This window comes from Mesoplodon mirus, assembly GCF_964341445.2.
Source record: "Mesoplodon mirus genome assembly, chromosome: 18".
NCBI classification, from domain to species: Eukaryota; Metazoa; Chordata; class Mammalia; order Artiodactyla; family Ziphiidae; genus Mesoplodon; species Mesoplodon mirus.
Window position 1 is genome coordinate 40,129,548 of NC_138994.1, and position 24,591 is coordinate 40,154,138.

Consider the following 24,591-nt stretch of genomic DNA (forward strand, 5'->3'; position numbering starts at 1 on the left):
TGGGAGGTGTTGTCTTGGCACATTCACAGGGAGATTAAATGACAGGCTAACGTCCCCTGGATGAGGAAGCCATGCATGAGAGGATTGACGCAGATGGTCTGTCTTTAAGAGGCTCTTCTATGAGTCTGTGCTGCAGTCTGGAAACCACAGAGAGAACTCACCAGGAAAGTGTGGGAGAGCGGAGGAGCCTCACCTCATGCAGAGTTGCAGTGTTGCTCTAGAGTACAATTACCATTCTCTTGGGGGGCAAACACACGTGAGCCAGGATTCTCTTGTACCTCAGAGATGGCAGCCTCGTGGGTTTAAGCAGGAAGGTACTAAAGGGCTTGCAGGATTGTTGGGGGATGGGGGATTGCTGGAGAAACAGACTCCAGGCTGAGCTTCCAGGAACAACGCTCGAAGTTACAGCACACAGAACTGGGCTGCCAGGCCAGCTGCTGCCTCTGCCGTGAAGGCGAGCCTTCAACCAGGAAGCTGCCTACCTGGTGGGAAAGCGGCCACCAGTTCCCAGCAGCAGGAGCACCTTGCCTCTGCTTCCGTCTGTCTCAGCGTAGTGAAGGCCCTGTGCCCTGCCTCTCCTTCCTGACTCAGGTCCTGGTCCACATCTCGTCCAGTCTTTCTGGTGGGAGCCTAAATCCCCGATCTGAAATCCTAGCTGCAGGGGGTCCCGAAATGTCATCTTTCCAACCTCTGTGTGCCAGGTGGGGATTAGATTCACATTGACACACCAACCTGTTGTATCCACCACGGACAGTAAGCTAACTATTTTATGATAAATAACATTTGGGGGTTTTTTTTGCAGTTTCCAGTTACATCCTTTTTATTTAGAGCTCATGTCAAGTCACTCTACATAGAAAAATGCTATCTCTGGCCATTCCGGAGAAAACATCTGTGATAAAAATTAAGAGTGGTACCCACGTTATTTCCTAAAATGCAAAGCTGGTACGGAAAACAGGATTTTCAGTTTGGGATCCTCCTTCCAGATTTGTTTCTCTTCTCGATGTTGGTTGTTTCCATCTGTGTCCTGTGTCCCGTGGGGACATCCTCCACCATTTCAATCTGATTTGCTCTTTGCCGTGCAGACCTGTGAAGGAAGACTCGGAGCCCTCCGAGGTGGACGCTCCTGGCCGGTGGCATGGCGGCTACGTGAACAGAACCCCTCCAACATCTTCAGAGTCTGCAACCACCGTTAAATCCCTTATCAAGTCATTTGACTTGGGGCGTCCAGGTATTTCATCATTTTGTTTCATAAGCAAAACTCAAATTCAGACTGTGGCCCCATGGATCAAACCCGTCCTCCACCACCTTGGTCCCACGTTGGTGTGACCACGGGGCCCTTCCCAGACCATCCACGTGCAGACATGGTGCATGATGCCCTCTGGGGCTCCAGTGAGAGAACAGAACGAGTCAGCTCTCCTGTCCTCCTCTCCTCAACTCCAGTTCCTGCCTCTCCACCTTCCTTTTCCGCCTCTGTGTCTGTTAAATCCAGGTCACTGCTGATCGCCTTCTTACCATCTCGTGAGGATTAGCAGGGTCAGCCAGAGGCTTCGTCTCTCGGGAAATGAGGCACTGATCTGTGTGTTCGGCTGCCTTGCTCACACCCTGGACTTCTTTATCCTAGAGCGTGCTGTTACATGCTTCTCCCCCGTGTCTTGTGTGTGGCCACTGGTGCTGATCTTTTGTTCCTGATTGTGGGACATTCCCAGCTTTTTCTGGCAATGTCTGCCTGACTCACAATTCACCTTTATTCACTGTTACCGCCACATGAGAAAAATGCATCTCTATACCGTACACCCATAAATACAGTGAAGAGAAGAAACCAAATGTGCCTGTATCCAAAATGCAATATATTTCTTCCCTTGATTGCAACAGATATGCCTGTTGTATTGGAAGGCCAGGGTAACAGCTAATCCTAGGATGCTGTCTCTGCTAAAATAGTTTGGGGCTAAATTAGATTAAGATTAGACTACAGAGACTGGAAGCTGTGAAGGCTCAGTGACCACATTTGGTCTGTGAAGGTGGGAAAGGAATGAACAATAATGGTTTATGCAAGAGTGTTCTGTTCTGCCTTCTGCAGGTGACTCATCACCTGTATGGTTTCTTGTCCCTCGTGTGTCCTACATCTAAGACCAGCCCCCATTTAGTTAACTCCCCCCAACTCATCCCCCAATTCAATACTGGTCCAGGGCAGAAGAGGGTGAAAGAGTACACATAATACCTAATTAGCATCATGGGATACTTTTTTAGTCACCAAAAAGAGTAGCAAGTCAGGAACTGTTATTTGCTGTTTTGAGCCGGAGCAGTGTAGAAATGTCCCCATCTCTTTTCTTGTCAGGTGGAGCTGGGCAGGACATTTCTGTGCATAAGGCCTCCAGGAGCCCCCTGAGTGGAATCCCTGTGAGGACCACTCCAGCTGCCGCTGTTTCTCCAATGCAGGTATCAGAGCCAACGGCGTGGGGTGGGGGGTAGGGCTGGTGTCACGCGGTACCCAGGCAACAAAAGGGAACCGAAAACCAGTGGGTTTATTTTTTTGAGGCACATGGAACATTTTTTTAGTACGCCTAAAATAATAATAATGAAACTTTCGTTAAAAATTACCTTTTGGTTCCTGAGGAAGGTCTGAGATGCTGCAAACGTCATACAGTTTTGTTAATGCCTCTTTCTTGGTTTCCCATAAGATGACACTGTCAAAGTTTTCAGTTATATGAAGATTGTAATTTCTATTAGAAGTGGACATTGAACTGGATATATTTCTCAAAAGAATCGATTTTTTTTTTTTTTTTTTGCCGTACGTGGGCCTCTCACTGTTGTGGCCTCTCCCGTTGCGGAGCACAGGCTCTGGACGTGCAGGCTCAGCGGCCATGGCTCACGGGCCCAGCTGCTGCACGGCATGTGGGATCCTCCCGGACCAGGGCACGAACCCGCGTCCCCTGCATCGGCAGGCGGAATCTCAGCCACTGCGCCACCAGGGAAGCCCAACAAGTTCCATTTTTGATGTTATTAGTAGTTATGGATATTGTTTGGGATCTTTTAAGCTTTAAAAAAATACTTTTTTCACTTTTTTGCCCTTGAAGGTAACTTCCACCACCTTCTGTGTAAAACCAAATAAAACAATTATTTATTTTATGATAATCATTTTTTATTTAATATAAGTGAAAGAGGTCATGCTTCATTTTTACTTATCTTTATTGAGCTATAAACACAAGTTTGCTAGTAAATGTTTTACAACTGGCTCCTCGGGGGAAAGAGCCCCGATTTGTAGTGTTTGCCAATTTCTTGGTAAATATTCCCGTTGTGGCCAATTCAAGCTGTTTCTACGACCTCAATGCATATGGGGTTGAGAAGAGATGTACATTAGATAGTATTTGTACAAGACTTAGTAGTACTTGTACAAGACAGACACAGCAGGTATGAAAACCCCATTAGCAAAATGTAGAAAAATAATTAGGAAGCAATGAGTTTTGAGTATTTATTACTTTTGCTTTTAACATAGTCTCATTTTAATAATGGCTGTGTTTAGTAGCTTAGCCTGCACAATTCCTGAAAATTTATCAATCGACCCTATGAGCAGGTACACACCAGCTGCAGCACACCACTGGCTATAATTCACATACCATGAAGTACAGACCTCTTCAATACGTAACTTGAATGTTTCCATGTATAACCAACACCAAGATAAAGCATGTCTGTCACCTCAGAAGGGCCTCTCATGCCACCATCTCGTCAGTGACCCCTTAGAAAGAACTGTTCTCTGACCTCTCTCACCACAGATTAGTTCTCTGTGATCTCAGACTTTGTCACTGGATTGTTTTGCTCAACGTTGAATCTGTGAGATACATTCCTATTTTTGTGGCAGTTCTTTTTTCGTTGTGGTGTCATGTTCCTTTGTGTAAATATGCCATTCTACTGATGGTTTATCCATCCTACTAATGGTTGACTTTTGGATTATTTCCAATTTTTAACTCTTGTGCTTATTTTATTTTATAAATTTATTTATTTATTTATTTGTTTGTGGCTATGTTGTGTCTCCATTGCTGTGCTCGTGTTTTCTCTAACTGCGGCGATCAGGGGCTACTCTACATTGCGGTGCGCAGGCTTCTCACTGCTGCAGCTTCTCTTGTTGCGGAGCACGGGCTCTAGGCACGTGGGCTTCAGTGGTTGTGGCACGCGGTCTCAGTAGTTGTGGTGCACGGGCTTCGTTGCTCTGTGGCATGTGGGATCTTCCCCAACCAGGGCTCGAACCCGCATCCCCTGCATTGGCAGGCGGATTTTTAACCATTGCGCCACCAGGGAAGCCCTTGTACTTATTTTTAAAATACATTTTTTCCCAAAAATTTCAGTATAAAAGGGAAAAAGTGAAAAATCCCCCTTGTTCCCTAGCCCCAGAAATAACCACTGTTTATGGCTTGTTGTGTATTCTAGATGTTTTTCTTTAACATAAAAATGTGTGGGGCTTCCCTGGTGGCGCAGTGGTTGGGAGTCTGCCTGCCAATGCAGGGCACACGGGTTCGAGCCCTGGTCTGGGAGGATCACACATACCGTGGAGCAACTAAGCCCGTGAGCCACAACTACTGAGCCTGCACATCTGGAGCCTGTGCTCCGCAACGGGAGAGGCTGCGACAGTGAGAGGCCTGCGCACCGCGATGAAGAGCAGCCCCCGCTCGCCGCAACTGGAGAAAGCCCTCGCACAGAAACGAAGGCCCAAGATAGCAAAAATAAATAAATAAATTTATTTATTTAAAAAAAAAGTGTGTGTGTGGGGGGGTGGGTGTCGGTGGGTGTAGTGAGGGAGAGAAAGTGTTATAAATTGGGTTACACTACATGTTATTCAGACACTGGCTCCTTTCGCTTTGTCATTGGCATGTACCCCTGAGGGCAGGGATTTTTATCCCTTTGGCTTGATGTTATATCTCTTGTCTAGAACAGTGGTTGCACATAATCATATCATAGTAGAAGCTCAATAAATATATGTTGAATAAATGAAGGAATATATCAGATATCTTTAAATGTCAGTGTTTGGAGAAATAATTCATTCTTTTTGAAGGCTATATGATACTGCAGTGATTAACTTAACCACTCCTCTGTTGATAGGCATTTAGGTTGTTTTGGATTAAACTTATTACAAAAGTGGGGCTTCCCTGGTGGTGCAGTGGTTGAGAGTCCGCCTGCCGATGCAGGGGACATGGGTTCGTGCCCCGGTCCAGGAAGATCCCACATGCCGCGGAGCAGCTGTGCCCGTGAGCCATGGCCGCTGAGCCTGCACGTCTGGAGCCTGTGCTCCGCAACGGGAGAGGCCACAACAGTGAGAGGCCCGCGTACCACAAAACAAACAAACAAACAAAAAAACTTATTACAAAAGTGAAATTCCTTCTACAAATTTTTCCCCACTCAAGGGGCTATTTCTCTATGAATGTGTATCCCCATTCTTTTGTAAGTACGTCAGTCACTCTGGCTAGTTAAGCAGGAAGGAATTTAACACAGGGAAGGCTGCAGGGGAAGCTCTGATCTGCACTGAGCTTCAGCAAACGTTCCCAGAACACCCCAGAGTTGGCCCATTAAAGGAACATCTATTTCTGCCAGAATCAGGAAGTCTTCCTCTAAGTGCAGCCTGGGACCACTTCTGTCAACATCTAGGGTCAGCCTTCGGGCCACGGCACAGGTGCAGTCCCTGTCAGCAGATCCTGCCCTCTAGGTCCATCCAGGTCGCAGCTAGTGACAGGATTCCTTTCTTTTTTAAGGCTAAATAGCATTCCATTGCATGCAAAGACTTCCTTTATCCATTTATCTGTTAATAAACTTTTAGGTCGTTTCCACCTCTTGGCTAATGTGAATCATGCTACAGTGAACATGGGTGTGCAGGTACCTCTTCAAGATCCCATTTTCAATTCCTTTGTGTATCCACCCAGAAGTGGTATTGCTGGATCACGTGGTAGTTCTGTTTTTACGTTTTTGAGGAACCTCCCCACTGTTTTCCGTACCAGCGGCACCGTGTCACATTCCCACCAGCAGTGCATGAGGGTTTTCTCCACACCCTCACCAACACTTGTTTTTTCTGTGGTTGTTGTTTTATTTATAATGACCATCCTCACAGTTGTGAGGTGATATCTCATTGTGGTTTTGATTTGCTTTTCCCTGATGACTAGTGATGTGGAGCATCTTTTCATGTACCTGTTGGCCATTAAAAAACAGTAGTTTTTACACGCATCCTTGAATATACATAGAATATTCCAGGAAGATGTTCACAAACCTGATTAATAACAGTTACCCCAGGGAGAAGAACTGGGTGATGGGAGTGAAAGGGAGACTTTGTTTTCACCCTGTGTCCCTTCTGTTCCTAATAGGATTTATTACCTATTCAAATAAAGAAGTCGTTTTAAAAGGTCCCCCTGGGGATTCTGACGAGCTTGAGAACTGTTATATGCGCGTGCGCACACACGCACCCGCACACACACGCATATACACACGCACACACCCCTTGCTCATGCTGTCCCTGATGTGACACGTCCGCCTATGTGCGGATACCTTTTGGTTTCAGAGGCATTCAACCTTCAGTAGTGCTCGGCCGGCCAGCAAAGGAGTGACTCAGCGCTTGGATCTCCCAGACCTTCCCCTCTCAGGTAAATCACCTTAAATAGGAAGTAGTTTTGACTTACGTATTGTGAGGTTAACTTTTCTTCTTTTCTTTGCATGAAACTGAGCTTAGAAAAAGAATCATTTATTTGCAATAAGTGGCATTTATTGCAAACGATTTCAAATTCTGAGTGTATGTGTTATGGACACGAGACCCCAGCTGTGTTCTGCTGGCTGCACTTCTCAGGGTGCATGAGTTTGGGAGAAGTGTCAGGCTCTGGAGGTCTTTTGTCTGTTCTTTTAACTAAATCTCCAGAGACTATCTCATCTTTAAAAGTAACTATTTTGAGAAAAAAATCTTATCTGATTCTGAAGGTCTGTCGCCCCCACAGTACCTAAAATATGCCTCTTCTGAGCCATCTTTGTCTCTGAGTGTAGACCTCTTCCTGTTGTTATGCCCTGTTTTTAAAACTTCGGATCCCGACGGTGAAGCGCTGCTTGTGACCGCAGGGCCTCACGCGCCTCATTTTCGCTCCTGCTGCACGTGCCGTGCTGATGGCCCATGTGAAGGAGCTGTTGAGGGGGAACCAGGGTGTGACGCCGTGTGGGCTTGCGCCTTGGCTCCCCTGCTGCCTACAGTCCGGCTCTGGCCCGGCTGTTCCAGCCCTCGGCGCTGGGGTTCCCCCATCTCCGAAACAGAAATCGTGCTGTCCGCCTCGCGGGACGGCCTGGAGGGTTGAGTGAACCCAGCCGGGCTGGGGACAGAGCCGCGGAGGGGCTGCTGTCAGCTATGCACTGTCGCCTGCGGAGTCAGCTCAAACCCCAGAGCCGGGAGGCGTCAGTGGAAGGTTCTGGCTGTCTAGAACATGAACCCTGGAAATTGATGGCTGGCTGCGAGGTCACTGTTATGAGGAAACAAAAACAATGAAAAGAACACTAACTGACTTATTCGTGGTGCCTGTTAGAAGGAGAGAAAGCCAGAAATCTAGACGCATGGAGAGAAATCCTTTGTGTCTTAAGTGTCAGACAGTTTCTGTGACACGGTGAATAAAAAAGACATCCCCACTGTCCTTCTTTTAGGTCATGATCAAGCATAGGTTTATCCTTAAAATAGCTGTTTCTGTGAGATAAGTTTCACCCTTTGACTGTAAACTGTTACACCTTACCACCTTATTTTTTTATCTTCTGAATTTTTTCTTTTTCATGGAATTAATAGGATTTTAGCCTTAGATAAACACTGACATTGAGAATTTAAAGATTACCTTGGTCCGTTCGCTGCACTTTACAGGTAAGAGACTCAAGCCCTGAAGTGCTTAAGCAATTTACAAAGGCCACACTGATTTTGAGTAGCTCTGGGACCAGGATAGGATTCTTTCTACCCGGTTGCCTTCTGGTGATGAGGCTGGCGATCGCTCTGATAGCAGCTTCATAAAGAAGTGGTCACAGTTTGTATAGGACTTCAAGTTGTCATAATGACTTCCAGGAAGAAGGAAATGGTGACCAGAGACCACGGGTTGTCCAGGGTCAGAGGAATAAGGAAACCAGAGGGGGTGCCCGTGTTGAGTTCTCCACATTTGCCACATAGTGTGAAATAGGAATAACTTGGTTATAAGCACAGGACTGTGTGTGTTATGTTTTTTCAATTGTGGTAAAATATCTGTAACATCCAATTTACCATCTGAACCATTTTTCGGTGCATCAGGTGAACTTTTGATCTTAGTATTGGTAATTTCTGTTCCTCCAGCTCTAAAATTTCCTTTGGGTAGGGAAACCGTTCTTTTCATTGACAAGATACATACTGACGCTGAGACCACAGCGGCAATTGCCCAGAAGTAAATAGTTCATCCTCAGTCACCCCCCTTTCCCCGCTGCCGCAGGCCCCTGTCCACCCAGGTGATTCTGTTTACTTGGCTCAGAAGGGACTGCACGGTGACAGCTGCCTGCTTTCCGGCCAGCCTTGCAGCATCACGTCCCCAGAAGCTGCAGGCCCGGGGTTAATACACTGTTTTCGTTGCTCCCTTTAGTGATGTAAGCTCTGTGTTTCTCTGCTCTTCCCAGCTCATTGGCCTCACCCCCAGCTTGAGCACCCGTAATCGATGCTATCAGCCGTGCAAGTATTGTTTTCTCCATGACTGTGGCGTCACAGGAGGGACCCTGGGCTCGGCCTGGTCACCAGCTGTGTGTGGCATCAAGCAAGTGACCAGCTTCCTGCTCCCAAATCCTCTGCACATGCAAACTAGACAGTCTTGGGAATTTTCTCCCATTCTACACTTTTGTGATCCTTTAGGAAATATCCTCTGGAGGGTTAGGCTGTTTCATGAGCTGTTTTGCCACAGACTAAGATGACAGCAGAGAGGAGCCTTAGAAGAAATACCACGACTGATTTTTGGCAAAAGCCAGGCCCTGTGGTTGGCATGGCTTCCTGTCCTGGGAAATGGGTGTCTTCCTGTTCCCAGCATTTTGACCCGATAATCCCACTAGGGGTCTTCCTGCTGGCGCCCTCCCTCAGATGCGCGTGGATTCGGACATGGCGCTTCACCGGGGGTCGGGCTGGCTTCGTGGGCCTGGCCACCTGCGCACCTGCCAAAGGCTCTTAGAAGCGGGATCTCTGTTCAGTGCCGTGCTGGTGCCATCTTGAAATTCAGAGTAATGTTTGAACGAGGGGCTAACTTGGCATTAGTCCCCTATGAATTCCAGAGCCAGTCCTGCCTGGAGAATCCTTTCTAGAAAACACCATGTCCCTGTTTGCATTTTCATCGCTCAGTCCAAAAAGTGTATCTGTGTATCTCCATCTGTATCTGTTGTGTATTTTTTAAAATAATTTTACTGGAGTGTAGTTGATTTAAAATGTTGTGTTGGTTTCAGGTGCACAGCACAGTGAGTCAGTGTCTGTTGTGCGTTCGTACATGACACTGACGTGAGGATTGTACCGGAGAGTGTGGTGACCCGTCGGGTCTCTCCTCCTCACATGGGTGATCCTGTTGTCCCCACAGATCTTCTGAAGGGAAGGGCCGAGGACCTGAGACCAGACCCTTATCTCCGCAAGAGCCCGTCGCTCGAGTCCCTGAGCAGACCCCCTTCTCTGGGCTTCGGGGGCTCCAGGCTGCTGAGCGCTCCCACCGGGGGCTGGAAGCCACAAAGCAAACTCAGGTATCCATCAGAGCCTGTTACGTGTCCTGCCTCTGCAGTGTCACACCAGCAGTTCTGACTGCTGACGAGGTTCCAGCCGAACCGTCTTCCTTTTGTCCTTTCACGCTCCTAAATACCACTTCTCCATCTGTGTCAACCCTTCCCTGAGGTTGCAGCTCACCACCCGGTATCCGGGACACCCCCTTTTCTGCCTTTGGTGTCTGACACCCATTTGGTATTTAGTTTACCGTTGCATAATATGTGTGCCTTTGTCCCCGTTTGGGCTATAATTTAGTGGACAGTAAATACTTCATCTTAACACTTTAATCTCTTTCTCAGCCCCTTGTATTGTGCTACACTGAGCCTTTCAGTAAATATTTATGAATAGGCAGGTAGATGAATACACAAAATGGGCTACTTTAGAAGTAATGGCTTTTTAACAAACATTAGAACTACCATTATGAGTATTATAAAAGGATTTTATATAAGTCTGAATACCTCAGGCCAGCTATTGTCATATCTTTGGGTGTGGCCTATATTTGGACCCAAATAGATGAGGTCATATCTTTCAGAGGTTTAATTTAAAGCCCCAGATATTACATTTCTGTCTTGTTTATGTGCAAGAGATTTAAATAATCAAAACAGGCTTTAAGTACCAGAATTAGTGCTATTCTGAAATTTTTCTTTTCTTTATGCCAGAAATGTATATAAACAGGCTCTGTGTATATTAATATGCTATTTACATTATACGTTCATCATGAAAGGTTAGATTAGTGAAGTTAATTTGTTGTTTCATTTTTATATTCATGTTATTGAGACAAACCAATAATAGAATAGAAATTATTTACTTTGGAAATTCTCGTATTATTATTGCAATAATATCTAGTTAACTTTATAATTTTAAAGAAAACTGGTACATGTTTTATTTGTTTATGCAGAAACTCTTTTCCAAGCCTTCCCTTCAGTGTTCTCTGATTTGTCAGGCCTAGAAACTTGGCTGACAAATTTGATGAGTTAAGTGATGAATTAAGACCAGGCATGGTAAAAACAGGCAAAATCACCATAACTTCATCGTTAACGGTGATTCTGACCACAGAAACTCGTGGACTCCAATTTACAAATATGCCGGGTACACAGGAGAGAAGTCACCTGAGGTCCAGAAGTGTCCCGTTACTCTTTTAAAAGTCATTGTAATTAAATAGTGGATGGATACAAAAGAATAATAATAAAATATGTCTAAGGCATGAGGAATTAGCAGTACAATGGAGATGCACCTGGGTACTTACCTTCTAGTTTAAGGAAAAGAAAATCATTACTTTTGAAATTTCCTATCAGCCGCTTCATTGGTATCACCTCCCTGCGCCCCCCATTCTGAACTTTCCTTGCTTTTTGTTATACTATCACCATGTATGTTTGTACCTCTAGCAGTATAAACAACATATTATTTAAATTATATGTTTAGCATTTTGTATACATGGAAACATCATGTGTTTATTTCCTTTTTTTAAAATTCAAAATTATTCCTGTGATTCACTCACATTATTGCATACACATGTAACTCTTTTAGTTGTTATTGGTATATAGTATCCCCTTGTATGAATATACCACAGTTTATCCATTTCCTGATGAGGTACATTTGCTTGTTTCCAATTTTTTGCTATTATAAAAAGTGCTGCTGTGAACATTCTTGTATATATGCCCTGATGATATATACATTGGGGAGGAAATCCTATTACTCTTTCCTAAAAAATTGAGGTATAGTTGATTTACAATATTATATATGTTTCAGGTGTACAGCATAGTGATTCACACTTTTTAAAGGTTATACTCCATTTATGGTTGTTATAAAATATTGGCCATATTCCCTGTGCTGTACGATATATGCTTGTAGATTATTTATTTTATACACGGTAGTTTGTACCTCTTAATCCCCCCACCCTTCTATCGGCCCCCCTCCACTGGTAAACACTAGTTTGTTCTCTGTATTTGTGAGTCTGTTTTGTTCTGTTCACTAGTTTGTTTAATTTTTAGATCCCACATGTAAATCCATCGTAGAGTGTTTGTCTGTTGCTCTTAAATTGTTGCTACAGGTGCCGCTCCAGACGTGCACCACCTCCTGTACTCCCTCTGCTCCTAGTGGTGGAGGGAAATAGAATACTGTGCCACATGCTATAGGAACGTAGTTCTCATTTCATGATATTCGTCATGGAAGACACTGTGTGATCTTTAGTCCCTCTTTAGTATTTGGATAATTTTAGGTCACATACAAAGTATAGGTGTCTATAGAAAACTGAGGCTGGAGCACCTAAACTCTTGCTCTTGGAATGATATGGTATTAATTAGTGAAATCACTTCCTTTGGCTAAACAGGTGCTCAGAATTGAGTTCCTGCACCATAAACTGAGGAGTATGAGTGTCACCTTCAGAGTATCAGCCCCCCCCCCCTTTTGAGTCAGTTTTACCGATTTTGTTTTTCACCTCCATTCCCATCACTTCCCCGGAAGTAGCCAATCTGGTGTTTTTAAAACGCCCTTCCAATCTACCTTTTATTTGTTACATGGAAATAGGTGTAGCCTTGAAGCATGCAGAGTGTTTTTCTATAGGTGTCTTTAATTAAAATGATACTGTACATAAGTATTGATACATAAATAAAAGGCTAGAAGGATGGAGCAGCAGATAGATTAGAAAGAAAAAACAAAACCCTCCCCAGACTTCTGAAAGCCAAGAAGCACAATTTACTTTCTCTTTCATACCACGAGACATAATAAAAATGTATTGTTGATGGGACCAATTTGGTGGTTTCTTTAGAGTCTCACTGGATAGACCTCGACTTTTGCTTTTCTAATCTAGTTAGTTATTACCTATGTATTTGTGGGTTTTAAAAGTTAGCATATTCTCTGTACTGTGTGCTCTCCTTTCTAACTAGCGTGGAAAGAAGAGACCCCCTGGCTGCCTTGGCCCGGGAATACGGTGGCTCCAAGCGCAACGCTCTCCTGAGGTGGTGCCAGAAGAAGACGGAGGGCTACGCGGTAAGGGGCGGTGGCAGCCAGCGTCCAGCGGCTCGGGCGGGCGGGCGGGGTCCTGTGTCCTGCGTGTGTACTGGCCTGGCTGGGCCACTGTGCCTGTCACTGTCGGCTTCTGTTCTCACAGGTGGGGTTGCCAGGGAGGGAGATGTCTGTGCGGCCCCAAGGACCCCGTTGGAGAGGCGGGTGGGACTGAAGGCCCGTCTGTACTCCCAGCAGACGTGACCTCAACGCAGGCCTGCGTCTCTTACGGGAGGGGGCCTTTTTCTTTGCTCAGAGGAGGTATAAACCCCCAAGCAGGGCGCCCGACAGGCTGCTCAGCCCGAGCAGACAGCTTTCGCTAAATCATCTTCCCAAAGAGGGAGCCGTTTCGTAATTCACGTAAAGTCCCCACGTGGTGGACCTTCAACTTCTTCTGTTCCTTTAGGAGTTGCTTGAATTTAGTTGAAGAGTTTCGGTTTACTGGGACAGTTTTTGTTTTCCGTGAAGTTTAAACAAGGAAGTTATACCTGATATAAGTTTAAGTTTTTTTATTATGAAATTTCATATACAAAGACAAAAGTGTGTCAAGCATTAATCATAGTTTCATGAATTATGGTCAAGTGAAAACCCACAGAGTCGCATCCAGAAACGGCACTGCCGTCCCTCAAACCCTTTGTGTGATTTTCCTGTCATAGCCCCTCACGACTCCTACAGGTACCTTTGTCCTCAATTCGGTTCCTGATGGCTTTCTCCAAAAGTGTGTGTCCCTAAATGCCACGTCCGTTTTGCCCACATCTGAACTTTATATAAATGGAAGTAAAAACTGTGGTATTTCCATCTGTCTTTTTAAGTTAAGTTATTGAGATTTAACCATGTTGCTGCCTGTAACTGTAAGTCTGTTCATTTTCTTCACCCATCAGTAACCTATTGTATGGTCCCACCATTATTCACTTATCCTTCCTGCTGTTGATGGGCAGGTGAGTTACTTCCAGTTTGGGGCTGTCATAAATCCTGCTGGTATGTTCTTGTACTCCTCTTGGAACACACACGTGCTCATTCTTTCTGGATCTGTACCTAGAAATGGAATGGCTGGGCCACAGGATGTGAGTGTGTTCAAGTGTGGTAGATCGTGCCAGCCAGATTTCCGAAGCAGTTGTACGGTTTACCTCCCACCAATGATTTATGAAATTTCTGTTTTCTCTACCTTCTCCCCAGCACTTGCTGTTGTCAGTCTTTTTGCTCCTGGTCATTTGGACACATGTGACGTGGGGTCTCACTGTGGCTGTGACTTGGCGTTTCCCTGCTGGAGGGTGAGGTTGAGCTCCTTTTCATGTGCTCACTGGACATCTGTCTGGGCTGTCTGTCTTGGGACACCTGCTCAGGCCTTTTGCCCATTTTTAGAAGCAGATTGTCTTTCTTTCCTTATTGCTTCCAGGAGTTCTTTATACTTTCTGCGTACAAGTCCTTTGTCAAATAGACAAATATCCTCTCCCAGGGTGGTTGCATTTTCACTCTTTTGTTGAACAAAGTTCTTCATTTCAGTTAAGTATAATTTATCAGTCTCTGATGATTAGTGCATTTTGTTTCTGTTTAAGAAACCTTTGACTGTTCCACGGTCATGAAAACGTCTTCTTACGTTTTCTTCTGGAAGTTGGATTGTTCTACCTTCCCGTTAAAGAGACGCCCTCTTTAAAATGGCCAACTTCTCCACTCTCCCTATTCAGACCCAGCCTCCCGTGCTTGTACCCCATTTTTCTAAAAATTCTGAAGCCACCAGCGCCATGACTCTCCTTCTCCAACCTCCAGCTTTTAAGGGTGGCAAGAAAACAAGGCCTTGGCCGAGAGCCAGCCCAGGCGGCAAGGCAGCAGCTGGGATATCTTTGTAACAGCAGCAGTCAAGCGTCTCAAAATCAGACTCTGCCCAAGAAGAGAAGCGTCCCGTATATGTGACATTACCTTCTTTTCATTTTCCATTAAAAAAGGAAAAGAAAAGATCAGGGTAATGACCAATAATAGAGGCTCCCAAGGTACAAAGGAGTCAGGGAGGAGAGCTGGTTACAGGAGGTTTCAGGGTGAAGGAAGTAGGCCTGGTAACAGAAAAGTGAAAATGGGAAGGAGTAATCAACCAGGCACGAGGTCCAACCATGGCCGAGCCCGTGGTCGAAGGGACTGTCATTTCCCCGATTTACAGAAGTGGGCTGAGGGACGTGCTAGAACAGGTACGAAAAGACAATTAAAATTTTCAGAAGGAATCAGCCCTTGAACGTGGAATGTCATTATAATTTGGTCTCAGGGAGAGATTAGACGAGACATTTCCAGTCGTGTGAGTGAGAATGACGTTTCCTGCTGTAGTGCTTTGTTTTGCTTTGTTTTTGTGAACATTTTGAACTGGTTTTCAAAGCATCTCACGTTGGATGAAACCCAAACTCATTTTGCCTGCAGAGTATCTTCCATTCATTGTTAAATCTCTGTAAACTTGGAGAGAAATACAAATCATATGTGTCTGATTTATTTACTCTTCACAAAATATTCTCTGTCTAGACCTGTTTGTTTAAGACAGGCCTTTAAAGCTTGTTCTCTCCGACTAGGGAAGCCAAAAGTAAATTGTAGAAAACTCAGACAGTTTAAAACCCATCTTTTTAAAAACCGGTAGCCATGTAATTTTGAGTGAAAATGATTTCTTTTTACCCCACCAAAGTGTAGCGTGATGGGTTAGATCAGAACTCTCCTTCTGGGACTTCCTGGTGGCGCAGTGGTTAAGAATCCGCCTGCCAATGCAGGGGACACGGGTTCGAGCCCTGGTCTGGGAACTTGTGGTAGTTTTAGTAGTTTGCCCGTGTGCCACAACTACCGAGCCTGCGCTCTAGAGCCCGCGTGCCACAACTGCTGAAGCCCGCATGCCACAACTACTGAAGCTCACGTGCCTAGAGCCAGTGCTCTGCAACAAGAGAAACCACCGCAACGAAGAGTAGCCCCTGCTTGCCATAACTAGAGAAAGCCCACGCGCAACACTGAAGACCCAAAGCAGCCAAAAAAAAAAAGGAAGTCTCCTTATGTTAATTCAGTGAATTTGTATTGAGGTGCCAGTTTGGAGTCATGTAATATTTAAGTGCTGGAAATGGAACAGGCAAAATCTCTGCTCCCGAGGAACTTACATTCTCATGGGGAACGACAGTTAATTAAAATTTAAAAGTAAAATATGTACTGTATCAGCCAGTGGAATGTGCTAGGGAGAAAAATAAAGCCAGGAAGGAGGACTGGGAATGTCGGTCGTGCGGATGCAATTTTAACACAAAGGTCAGAGAGGTGATATTTGGGTGATAGCTCAGCTCACCTGGACAAAGTGAGGACTCATATTTTCATCAGTGTTTATCTCACACCAAGTACTAGGCTCGGAGGTCATGGCCTTAGTGATGCATCAGTTGGAGTTGAAGTAATGTGAGGTGGGTGGCTGCTTCATTTGGTGGCAGCGAAGGTTAGAACGGCCAGCCAGACCCTCGGCTGGGCCCCCGGCCCAGCTTTCTGGTGTCTTGGGGTTGCCCCAGGATGGAGGTTGGGCAGTAGAGCCTGAGCAGACCTGCACTGTGGGGTGGGGCCCGCACTGAGCCAGAAATGGCTCTCATTAAAAGGAGACCCTTCCAGATGGTCTGCTCAACTCAGATGTCCTTGGATCCTTTTGGGAAAAAGTCAGACTTCCGAGGAAGGCCCTGCAGACTGCCCTCAGTCTTGGGCTTGGCGCTGGTTATGCCTTTAGCTGTATCCCACCTGACCCACAGAACCCCTGCTACTCCCTTTCTTCATCTGCTTTTAGTTCCCTCTTCGGGGTTACGACAGAGAGATTTCCATCTCTAAAGAACCAGGAAGCGTTCTACAGGGGCGGAAAACCAAGGTGGTGGTGGGTGGGGTGAGCAGAATTCTAAGAATGATGCCCAGTGACCCTCGCCCTGTGGAGTTTCCCACTGTACATGTGACAAAAGGGAGATTACCTGGGTGGACCTAACACATGGACCCGTAGAAGCCGAGAGTTTTCTCTGAAGCATAAGGACCCGTACCGTCGGTGGGTGTGAAGGTGGAGGGGACGCGTGGAGAGGAGCTGACAGCCAGTGAGGAGACCAGGACTTTCCAGCATGGAGGACTTGCAGCGCCGAGGTCCTGCCAACACCCAGGAAACGCCATGGGGGCACCCAGCAGTTCGGAAGTGGACCGGCTGGTGCTGCAGGGTCCTTTGTCCTTTCTCTCCCTGTCCTGATGCCCTCGGACCTCAGCTAGGCTAAGGATGCTCGGCTTGCTTGGCCTCCTGCCGCCCTTAGCTGAGGGGTCTTGACCTGTAACAATGATGAATGCGTGGAATTCAGCCCCGAATCTCGGCAAGGTCCTGGGACCTCCCAGGAAGCAGGACAAGGCGCAGCCACCCTGCCCTCTGCAGGTGGCACATTGGCTATGTTCCCAGGGCCCTGCCATGCCCTGGACTGTGGCCGACACTGGCAATTCCATCAAGGTCATATGGCAAATTTAAGAGGGTGAGTTCTGGCAACACCCTGAGTCAACTGGGAAGTGGATTCTGTCCCAGAGCCTGCAGGGCAGAGCCCGGCCCGGCTGACACCTTGACATCTGAAGCAAAGAACCCAGCGGAGCTTGCCAGGACTTCTGACCCACAAACACGAGCTAACAATAAATGGGTATCATTTAAGCGGCTGCAGCAACAGAATGCTGTTAGAGTGGAGTTACTGGGATCTGGAAGTAACAGAGAGAACCCCAGATTCTTCCCTCGGGTCAGATTATTTACTTTTCCTACGTGATCAACCAGGGACGGACTTTTCAGGCCATTGGTGTACCATTCATTGAATGGTCAGCTCATGTTCAAAAGGCCCAAACTCCCCATGACTTTCAGGGAAGGATTTTTAAAGACAAAGAGAGGGAGAGGGTTGCAGGGTGTGTAATCAGATTGAGCGCATCCTTCTGATTGGCTGGAGGTGAGGTAACAGGGTGGTGTTTCAAGTATCTTAATCATCAACCTTCTGGTTCCAGCCAGTCTGGGGTGTGCATGCTGTGGTCAGCTGTAGTCACCATCCGCCACCTGGGCGGGGGTCTTAGTTCCTGCAGAACAACTCAGAGATATGCGTCAGATTGTTCTGTGTATCCCCTGGGAGGAACCTGGACTCTCTTTTAATGCTGAACTATTGTTTCTTGACCACTTTTCCTTTCTCTCCACATTCCTTCCTTACCTAATTAGTAACTGCTTAAATCTGCTCTTTGGAGCTCAGGAAAAGCCTAGGAGACTAAAGCCTTTTTTCTACAAAAAGAGACAGGGGACACGGGGGCTTTTGTACCTGGGAAGGCCCCACAGGATCCTGCTCTGTTTCAGTCCCCCCTTTTCTTTGATATACTCCTCCATCCTGAGGGGAAAGGGGCAGGACATGGAAGAGAATAAACTTTTTAGGTAGAGAGGTTTATCATAAACTCCGCAGGGGAATTCGATTTTAGGGGTATCCAGTTTCAGAGGGAGTGAGTGGGTACAGGGTTTCTTTTGTAGGTGATGAAAATGTTCTGGAATTACATAGTGGTGGTAGTTGTACAACCATGTGAGAACACTCAAAAGCTACTGAATTGTACATTTTATAAGGGTAAAATTTATGGTATGTGAATTATATCTCAGTAAAGCTATTATTTACTTTTAGGAAAGGTAGTTAGAAGAGCTTCTGTAGAGAGATCAAGGAGATGGCAGGTGAGATGTAGGTGGGGGCAGGGTAGGAAACCAGTAGTTAAATTATAAATCTTATCAAACTATAACTTTAAAAAACGTAGGCATGTATTACTTCATATATTAAAAAATAATTGAGGGACTTCCTGGTGGTGCAGTGGTTAAGAATCTGCCTGCCAATGCAGGGGACATGGGTTCGAGCCCTGGTCCGGGAAGATCCCACATGCTGCGGAGCAACTAAGCCCATGCGCCACAACTACTGAGCCCGTGCTCTAGAGCCCGCGAGCCACAACTACTGAGCCCACGCGCCACAACTACTGAAGCCCGTGCGCCTAGAGCCCGTGCTCTACAGCAAGAGAAGCCACCTCAATGAGAAGCCCGCGCACCACAATGAAGAGTAGCCCCCGCTCGCCGCAACTAGAGAAAGCCGTCATGCAGCAACGAAGACCCAACACAGCCAAAGATAAATAAATAAAATAAATTTTTTTTAAAAAATCGAAAAGTAAAATGGAGATACGCAAGGTGTTGGTCCTCTAGTTTTTATTTGGGAGGTGGGATTCACATGTGTTCACTTTATTTGTTTGTTTTTTTGTGTGGTACGCGAGCCTCTCACTGTTGTGGCCTCTCCCATTGCGGAGCACAGGCTCCGGACGCGCAGGCTTAACGGCCATGGCTCACGGGCCGAGCCGCTCTGCGGCGTGTGGGATTTTCCCGGACCGGGGCACAAACCCTTATCCCCTGCATTGGCAGGCAGACTCTCAACCACTGCGCCACCAGGGAAGCCCCACGTGTTCACTTTAATATCATGATTCATAATCCAAATATATTCTTTGTATCTATCGTTGTGTTATGACATACAGTTTGGGAGTGAAGTCTGAGGGAAAAGGCCATAAAAGTGTGTTACAGTCAATAATTAAACCAGATCCTTTCTGACAAAAACTTTAAAGTGGAAGAGCAGAACACCTAAGGAATTACAGTACAAAGAATGGGCTTGAAAATCAAACATAAACCTAAAAGATTGATCGCACATTTTTCAGAAAAATGGGCTTCTCCAAGTGGTATATCTAAAATGTCCTTAACCCTGAATGGCACATACTATAACTCAAAAGTTTCTCATTTTGGCCTGGCTCATCTTATTTTTTCACATTTTATATCATCAAAGCTTTTGCCGTTTGAAATAGCATAGGTCTGATCCTGTTACACTAAGTAACATTTAAGTCTTGACTCAGATCAGTGTTCAGCCAACCATGGCCTGGGGGCCAAATGTGGCCCATCACGTGTTTTTCATGAATAAAATTTTATTGGCACACGGTCACATCCATTCATTTACATGTTGCCTATGGCTGCTTCTGTACTACAAGAGTAGGGTTGGGTAGTTGCAAAAGAGCCCTTCCCGGGAAAAGTTGGCTGACCCCTCCCTTAGATGAAGGTGTACACAAGTATCCCCCATCATTCAAATCATATTTGGCTTTTGCATTTCAGATAGCAAGAAGCCAGTGTTCAGATGTCCGTTCAGATGTCCAGAGATGTCAAGAGACTTACTTGAAAATGTATCTGAATCTGTTCAGTTTCTGATTCTGTATTGCACGAGTTGAGCTAGCAAGGAGATAGCCGTGCTGTCACGAAGACCCAGACATCTTTGAGCCTGTTTTTAACCTCTCAGCTAGCAGCTAGGCATTCTTCTGTTAGAGAAAAAAGCAGTCTTTGTGTTGTCCAAAACAAACTTTATTTTGCATCTGGAAAGAACACCCACGTCGTCGTTTTCGTTGCCGGCACTGTGTTTTTCTGTCTGCTTCCCAGACAAGCACCAGCAAGCACCTAACCAATGGCGAGCAGCCTGTGCTCCATCAGGCCACTTGGGGCTCTGTTGGTTGTTTTCTTTTTTGAGACAGGTCTCTTGAGAGCTGCGAGCACGATTCAGAGAATGTAAAATGCTTTGATTTATTTATCGTCATTAAAGTGGCTCTTTTCCTGCATTATAAAGATAGATTCCCAATAGTAAACCAGTGTCCTTATTGGCCTGTACTCTGTGGAGGCCCCTTTTCACCTGCTGTCTCTGCTTCTGCAGCTGTTCATGAAACACGGTGATTTGTGAAGACATTTTTCTTTTACATTTAAAAAAATTTAACTATAATTGATTTACAATATTGTGTTAGTTTCAGGTGTACAGCTTCAGATTCTTTGCCATTATAGGTTATTACAAGATATTGAATATAGTTCATGTGCTTGCCATACAGTAAATCCTCATTGTTTATCTATTTTATACATAGTAGTATGCATCTATTAATCCCATACTCCTAATTTATCACCCCCCTTCCCCTTTGGTAACCATAAATTTGTTTTCTTTGTGAGTCTGTTTCTGTTTTGTAAATAAGTTCATTTGTATCATTTTTTTAGATTCCATGTATAAGTGATATCATATGATACTTGTCTTTCTCTGTCTGACTTCACTTAGTATGATAATCTCTAGGTCCATCTGTGTTGCCGCAAGTGGCATAATTTCCTTCCTTTTATGGCTGAGTAACATTCCATTGTATTTATGTACCATGTCTTCTTTATCCATTCATCTGTTGATGGACACTTAGGTTGCTTCCATGTCTTGGATATTGTGAATAGTGTTGCTGTGAACATTGGGGTGCATGTGTCTTTTCTAATTAAGAGTTTTTGTCTTTTCTGGATATATGCTCAGGAGTGGGATTGCTGGATCATGTGATAACTCTATTTTTAGTTTTCTGAGGAACCTCCATACTGTTCTCCATAGTGGCTGCACCAATTTATGTTCCTACCAACAGTACAAGAGGGTTCCCTTTTCCCACACCCTCTCCAGCATTTATTGTTTGTAGATTTTTTGATGATGGTCATTGTGACCGGTGTGAGATGATATCTCATTGTGGTTGTTGGTTTTTTTTCTGTTTTTTTTTTTTTTTTGCGGTACGCGGGCCTCTCACTGTTGTGGCCTCTCCCGTTGCGGAGCACAGGCTCCGGACGCGCAGGCTCAGCGGCCATGGCTCACGGGCCCAGCCGCTCCACGACATGTGGGATCTTCCCGGACCAGGGCACGAACCTGTGTCCCCTGCATCGGCAGGCGGACTCTCAACCACTGTGCCACCAGGGAAGCCCCTCTTTTTTTTTTTTGATAAATTTATTTCTTTATTTTTGGCTGCATTGGGTCTTTGTTGGCAGTGCGCAGTCTTCTCATCATGGTGGCTTCTCTTGTTGCAGAGCACGGGCTCTAGGTGCACGGGCTTCAGTAGTTGTGGCACGCAGGCTCAGTAGTTGTGGCTCGCGGGCTCTGGAGTGCAGGCTCAGTAGTTGTGGCGCACGGGCTTAGCTGCTCTGCGGCATGTGGGATCTTCCTGGACTAGGGCTCGAACCCGTGTCCCCTGCCTTGTCAGGTGGATTCTTAACTGCTGCTCCACCAGGGAAGTCCCTGGGTATTTTTCTTTAAATCAAGGTTTCTCAGCTTTCACCCTGCTGATACTTTGGGCCAGATCATTCTTCCTTGTGGAGACTGCCCTATGCCTTGTAGGATTACAGCAGCATCCCTGGCCTCTACCCACTAGATGCCATGGCATTCTCCTAGTGGTGACAACCAAAAATGTCTCCAGACATTGGCAGATGTCCCCAGCCAGGAGAGGGAGGGGACAAGATTGCCCTTGGTTGAGAACCACTGCTTTAAATATACAAATGTGTGTATAAAAACTTAACTTTACAAAAATGAGATCGTATATTGATCTGTGGTGAACGTTTCAGTTGATGTATTGTGGTTATCTCTCTGTTGGTGCATTTAGAGCTACTTTATTATATTTCATACCTGCATAGGTTTTCATGGTGTGCGTCACCATACTTTATCTGGTCTCCTATTAATGAACCGTTAGGTTGCTTGTTACTTTACATTTGAATTTCTCAGGGTTCTTTGCTACAGACCACTGAATCCACTCCAGGTGTTTTTAGCAGGAAGGGGTTTGTTTAGTAAGGGTATACTTAGCTCACAGAATTGTTGGGAGTATTAAAGACACATACTCCAGGCGGAAATTTCTAGAAACATTGGGTTGGCCAAAAAGTTCGTTCGGGTGTTTCGTAACAGTTTACTAAACGCCTGAACGAACTTTTTGGCCAACCCAATAACTCCCAAATTGCACATGTCAGAACTGACCTGCCAGGGGAGCTGCATCCGTGATTACTGGAGCTGTGGGCTCCAGCATCACACCGCCTCTGCTATGGGGTGGACGCCGCAGCCTTGCCTCTTTCCCCGTGTGACTCAGCTCTGAATCCGTCTCCTGCAAGTGCCTCTGATTGACAGAACCCAAATCACATGCTGAACCCAGGCTGCATGTGTGTCTTGGAGATGTACTTTTCAACTTTGGAGGTCCTTGAAAGGGGTTAGAGGGCCGTTGATTAAAGCAATCCATAATATCTGTCCTACCACCACCCCTAGAAATGCTGCCAAGGGAACAGGAGCAAAAGTGGGGAGTTAGGAAATCCAAGACTCCATCCCTCTACAAAAGCAAGAAATAAGGGGGCAAAACTGTCAAGACCAACCTTTTCAGAACTCTGAAATCTAATCAAAAACTTACAGCAAGCGGGGGGGGGGAATACGTAATAGGTGAAGGGGGAAAATTACCCGCAGAATTCCAGGCAGAGAGCTTCCCCTGCTAGTGTCCCCCGCACCCCCAGCTCAGTGATAACTGTGAAGATGGAGGCCACTGTTCCTTGGGCAGCTTGCTAGTACCAGAGGGCGCCAAACAGACCTTGCTTTCTGAGGACTGTGGTTGTGCGTTTTGACCTGTTGATGGTTCCTTAAAGATAGGGTGGCTTCCCGGGTACAGGTGTTTGAAGGCAGAGGTATTCTGCCTCCCACGTCGAGGGGTGGACGGGTGGTTGAAGCAGAGGCAGACCGAGCAGCCCGACAGGAGAGCCTGGCGGGGGAGGTATGTGGGGATGGGGCTGTGAAAAGTCCCTGTGTATCCCGAGAATCTAGAAGCTCAGGAAGGACCTGAAAAGGCCTGAGCTCTGACCTCTGGCCGACCTTCAGGCTCCGCACAGGGAGGAGGGGAAGGCTGAGCTCTAAGTGGCTGCAGGCGAGTCCTCTCAGAGCCGCCCTGCAGAGACTGGGGAGGTCTCCCGGCGTTTGAGGGAATCTCTGTCCAGTCACTAGCTGGTCACTGATCTAACAGAGCCAAGACTGCAGTGACTCGCTCGGAAAAGAATACAGACCCTACAAAACTAGTTCAGAGAAGTCCCTACACAAACAGGCACCACCGCAAATGGTAACAACAAACCCTGCGGGGGGAGAGACTCTGACTTCCCGAGTTGCCACACGGTCATGCTCTAAATGCCAGTTTGCAGCAGAAAGTTACAGGTACGAAGAAAACCAAGACAATTTGGCACCATGCACAAGGGGAAAAAATACAGGCACCGCCCCTGAGGAGGCCCAGACACTCCACTTACTGACAAAGACCTTAAACCAACTGCCTTCAGTACACTCAGCTCAAGGAGGCCCTGGCCAAAAAACGAAAGGAAATCAAGGAAGGGATTCATGAACAAAATGGGAAAATCAGCAAAGAGATAGGGAGTATAAAAAGGGACCAAACAAATCCTGCAGCTGAGAAGGATTAGAACTGAAATGAAAAATTTGAAAAGTGTTGGCAAAGATGTGAAGAGATTGTACCCCTCACACCACTGGTGGGAATGTAAAATGGTGCAGCCGCTGTGTATTTAGGAATTTACCTTCCCATTGCTAAATAGCACACTTATACTGCTGTTTCTTGTTTCCTATTTTAGATGTTGTGTCTTGACCTCCTCCTGTGAAAGATGAGGGTTTATCTTTTTCACCACCCCCCATACTTCCTGTCTTCCCATTCTCCCCAGTGTGGTTGTGCGTATTTGGAGTTTACATTAAAATGATATAAATGTTATCTGTGGATAAGCCATGTAATAGTATACATTACATTTTCTTTTCTGTATAATATCTTGTTTTACTTGTATTTTCAATCATCTTTGTGTTTCTTTGTTTACTTTAGTTTTCTATATGATTATCACTAATTCAATCCAAACCCTCATGGAATATCTCCTTATATCATACGTGTGAGGGATTCCACCAGTTTCCCCCTGAGGAATCTCTCCTGAGCTTTCTGACCTCCTCTATCCTGGCTTGTCCTCTGTGCCTGGTGCCCAGCCATCAAAC

General features: G+C 45.8%; 1 protein-coding gene across 1 annotated transcript in view; it reads left to right on the forward strand.

Moving 5' to 3' along the window:
• SPECC1 (sperm antigen with calponin homology and coiled-coil domains 1) overlaps positions 1-24,591 on the forward strand; it is a 134,752-nt gene that overhangs the window by 71,579 nt on the left and 38,582 nt on the right. Inside the window, exons 6-10 of the mRNA XM_082605266.1 lie at positions 1,083-1,228; positions 2,336-2,436; positions 6,536-6,617; positions 9,564-9,720; positions 12,625-12,727. Of these exons, the coding sequence (XP_082461392.1) occupies positions 1,083-1,228; positions 2,336-2,436; positions 6,536-6,617; positions 9,564-9,720; positions 12,625-12,727 (589 nt within the window). The remainder of the gene's footprint in view (positions 1-1,082; positions 1,229-2,335; positions 2,437-6,535; positions 6,618-9,563; positions 9,721-12,624; positions 12,728-24,591) is intronic.